The following is a 4354-nucleotide window of genomic DNA, read 5'->3' on the forward strand; positions in this document are numbered from 1 at the left end:
ATCATGTCTTGAATCGTTACAACTAATATATAACCTTCATTTATTAATTGTAGAACCAAATCAATAATATTTAGGAGAAACCTAAGCATCATATTGCTGCATCCATAAATTATCAATACCATGAGCGGTTCTTATCTAGCCATATAGTATCATTTAATTGATTCATTGTCCAAAATTTATAGCTTTATTTTTATGCATTAGAATGTAAAATAATCATGTAATGCAAGGTTTAATGACTTGTATTTATGCAAATGACATCTCTGTTCTCTGTACCAATAAAAGGGACCTAACCTCTTCAAGTAACACCAATGATCGATCGAGATCTCATGTATTGCTCTCATACACGGAGAAAAACTCTTTCTTCCTCTTCTTATGCCTTCTACTTGGCTGTCTTGAGAACGAGGCTTTGTATCGTTGATGGACAATAGATTTATAATTAAACTATTTGTAATTGCCACTTTTATAGAAGAAAATCCATAGGTATTTGCTGTGTAATTGACTTCCACTCGACTTGATTTCGGTTGTGACTTGTGAGCTAGTGTAGTTAGCAGCGCAGTCATATAATGTTAATAAACATCAGTACCACCTCCACTTTGCATTAGTACCCAACATGAAAGTTACATAGTTCAATGGGTTAGACAAGCTAAAGGAAGCTAGTACATAAGTAAATTATTTTGTTTCTTGGAAATTACGAGTTCACGTAACTGATTGAAATTTTGAGAGTTTTCTTTTTTCCATGACAAAGCTGCCTTGACATCAACTTTGGAAGAGGATGCACCTGGCAGGTGAACCATCTCCATGAACCAGCCTCAAGGGTAGGCAGTGAACTGTGTAAACTCCAGGGACAACATTATCAAGATTGAGACCTTCCACTGGAATAACATCCTGATGCATAATATTAAGGAATCCATAATAGTTAGTAACCAAGTAAAAGCATAGATAAACGCATCAAAGGACTCAAGTCTCCGTTAAGAATTCTACGAAAGTAAGAGCAGTTGGTGCTCAATACAATGTAGTGGTATCCTCTACAGGGTGAAGAAGGGGAAATATTAAAAGAATAGAGTAGCAAGTTAAATTAGTAAATAATATGCAGGTTATAGAACTAAACAAGAAACTTAAATATGCAGCTTGTGCTAAACAAGAAGCTTATTAACTATTCAATGATAAAGGGGTTTGCAATCTTATAGGTACCACATCAATTTCTAGGTTTTATACACTCACAATGTAAAAGATTTCACTCCATTCCACGACTACCGACAGGCTATTACTCTATTTTCTAAATTATACATTAAGCCTTGTTATGTAGAGTTATCTGCAATTACAATTACAGTATAACATAAAAAGAATCTATATATACTAGTCTCGAGATTAATTTTAGGACGAGCTTATCACATGTTTGGTTGGGCTGAAATCATGGGATAACTTATTTCGGCATTAGTTATCCTGAGATGTAGTGTTATTTTTATCTCACATGGAGGGTGGAATAACAATCCCGGAAAACTAATTCAGGCATAAGTTATTCCAGGATAACTTGTTCCCCAACCAAACGAGCCCTCTAGTGCACAAAACTTGGAACTCAATTAAATCAGGCAAATGGTTGTTATACTTACTTTACGACCCAGAAGTGCATAATGAACTTTACTGATATCATCCCTGACGTTGATACCAACAGATAAGTAATCAATACCAACGAGTTTGATGTCAGTATTCTGGACCAGATACTCTGCTCCATCTGCGGTGAATGCAGTATAGGAGGGCTCAAATTCTTTCTGGTGCATCAGTCTCCTGTTTATGCATGCAACATATATATTCATTCAACACCACACGTATGATAAAATGAACAAACAACTTATGTAGGTAATTTAGCAGTCTTGAATCAAATCTATGCCTCTAGTGGACAAAGGAAAGCGTACTTGTCTGTGTTTGATGTTCGGAAAAGAACACGTTTCACTCCGCGTGGTATGTTCAATGACCTCATAACTTCGGCTGATGAACAAAAGGGCGAGCAATAATTAGTTATATATCATTTGGTGCAAAATAAGCAAGGAGCCAAGCAGGATTTCATCCCATAAATTAGGAACCTACCTGTAATATTCTTGTCCCGTGGGGTGTCCACTACAAGAACTGGACCTGGATTCACACCAAAAATGTGCCAATTGTTTTTTCAAAATGAGGAAAAAGAAAAACAAATTATGGCTAAATTGCAGGTAAACTAGTATATATAGGCAGAAAGTGCAAGTGCATTCAGTATATCGAGCTTGAACAACTACAGATAGCCAGTGTAATCCCATTACCTTACTCCTGCCTTTGTGGGTGGAGAGACTGTTACTGACAGACCATTAACAACTTGGAATATTTTAAAGGCATATAAAGAAAACTCGGATCAAAGAAAACTAGATTGACTCGAGAAATTCCAACAATGTCACTTAAAATGGAAAGGAGAGACTAGAAAGTAGTTTAAATAATTCTGCATCTACTTGTACTATAAGATGCCAGAGACATTACCATTCAAAGTTCGGAGGTCAAGCGAATCGGCATCACAACCCATGTCAAAAAGCTTGTCAATGAAATGCCCAGGAGCATCAGCATGTGTACCACTATGAGTACTAAGCTTAAATGTAGAAAGATTTACGAGGCTACCATTCTTGATGCTACCCACAAGATTTAGGAAGTCGCCCAGACCCTTTTTGGAAGCATAACTAGGCAAATCAGGAACATACTTGTGGCTAATGTCAATTACTTTCTTTTGCCTGTAATAACTCTCTTCTTCCTTAATTTTTTGGAGATCATAGGTGCTCACTGTCCCGTGGGCGCTAGCTAAGGAGACAAGCGCCAGTAGCGACAGCAGGAGGAGGGAGGAGAACAGTGAGGTGTTGTGATTGGTCATGTTGATTATTGGAGAAAGTTGATAGTGGTTAATAGTAGATCAAGAACTGAAGGAGAGACACACAGTTGTTGAAAAAAAGCAGCATGAAAGTCTTGGACAAATCCAATAATTTTGAATTTATCAAAATTTTAATTTCTTAACCTGAATGAAAAAAAACATATGGTTAATGAAGAACGTTCAGTTGCAACCTTCACGTCAAAAAAACGAACAATTCGTCAATAATTTTACAGTGACGTTAGCCTTCGATTTAGAAAAAAATAAATTGCAATAATATGACGATTAAAGTTCTAGACCATATAAGGCTCATGCAAACTAAGGTACTTTTAATCAAATTATAATGACGCCCTTACCTTAGTAAGCCTTCTCCATAAATATCTTTAATGAAATTACAAAGACGTCCCTTACCTTAGTAAGCCTTCTCCATAAATATCAACAACGTCTTCGTTTCTTTGAATAGATTCGGTCACCCCTTCGTTCATCATTGTACAATAACTTTATCCTTAAATAGATGCTACAAAATTTGTTCGATACACAACAAAAAAAAAAACTTCCACAACATTATTTGAAGGGTGAGGAGCACTTCTATCCGAAAAATTTGTCTAACCAGTCAAATCAGAAAACGCATTCTAAAATGTAATTTTTTGCTTTTTATTTATGTATTCCTTTTTTAATTGTGTGTTAATTATCTAACACATTTATTTATTTGTAATCTCTTAAAAGGCTAAAGCAATGATCAAATAAACAGACTGAATCAATAAATAAACCTGGTAAAATTTAGTAGCCGTTTGGCCATGAAAATTAAAAATTTTCCGAGTTAGAGTTGAAATTGGAGTTGACATGTCTTTTTTGAATTTTTTTTTTTTTGACTTTTGAAAAAACTTTTTTAAATATGATTTTATGCCGTAACTTTTACAAACTATCAAAATCACCCAACTAAAATTTACCTACTAATGGAAAATGAACACAATTAGTCACTATTATAAAAATAATTACATATACATGGCCATATTTAATGAATTTCAATTATGACATATATAATATTTACATTAATAGCCGTTTTCTCATATTTGAAAATTTTAAATATGGATGTTATATTAACAGATCATTGCTTCCTGTTTTTTAGGTAACAAATATTATCTTTCAAACAAATTTATTTTTTTAGATATTTATTTAATTTATTTCCTTCATTTTCCATTCCTAAAAAATAGGAAATGATGAGTTGTTATTAAATTTTAGGGTGCCGCTAATTTATTTCTTTAACTTTCTTATACATGAAAGATTTTACTGTGTGTGAATAAATTATTTCTATGTCAAACATGCTTTGCATATTTATGGTATATTATATCATATACCATAAATATATAAATATGCTTAGTATGTTTCTTAATACTTTGTATATTTATGTATGTGTGTATATGGTATATACGTGGTATAAACTTTATATATAACATACTTTATATATTTCTA

General features: G+C 33.5%; 1 protein-coding gene across 2 annotated transcripts; it reads right to left on the reverse strand.

Moving 5' to 3' along the window:
- Positions 1-561: 561 nt before the first annotated feature.
- LOC107867489 (cyclase-like protein 1) lies at positions 562-3431 on the reverse strand. 2 transcript variants are annotated; one of them, XM_047410954.1, is made up of 6 exons: positions 3293-3431; positions 2506-3028; positions 2086-2130; positions 1914-1986; positions 1611-1785; positions 562-885 (listed from the first exon to the last, which is right to left on the reverse strand). In XM_047410954.1, exons 2-6 carry the CDS (start codon positions 2885-2887, stop codon positions 757-759), a joined length of 804 nt encoding a protein of 267 aa, XP_047266910.1. In that variant the 5' UTR covers positions 2888-3028; positions 3293-3431; the 3' UTR covers positions 562-756. The 2 variants fall into 2 exon arrangements, with proteins under 2 accessions (XP_047266910.1, XP_047266911.1); XM_047410955.1 differs by having other exon boundaries at positions 3238-3377.
- Positions 3432-4354: the final 923 nt, after the last annotated feature.

This window comes from Capsicum annuum, chromosome 4 (assembly GCF_002878395.1).
Source record: "Capsicum annuum cultivar UCD-10X-F1 chromosome 4, UCD10Xv1.1, whole genome shotgun sequence".
Classification (NCBI taxonomy): domain Eukaryota; kingdom Viridiplantae; phylum Streptophyta; class Magnoliopsida; order Solanales; family Solanaceae; genus Capsicum; species Capsicum annuum.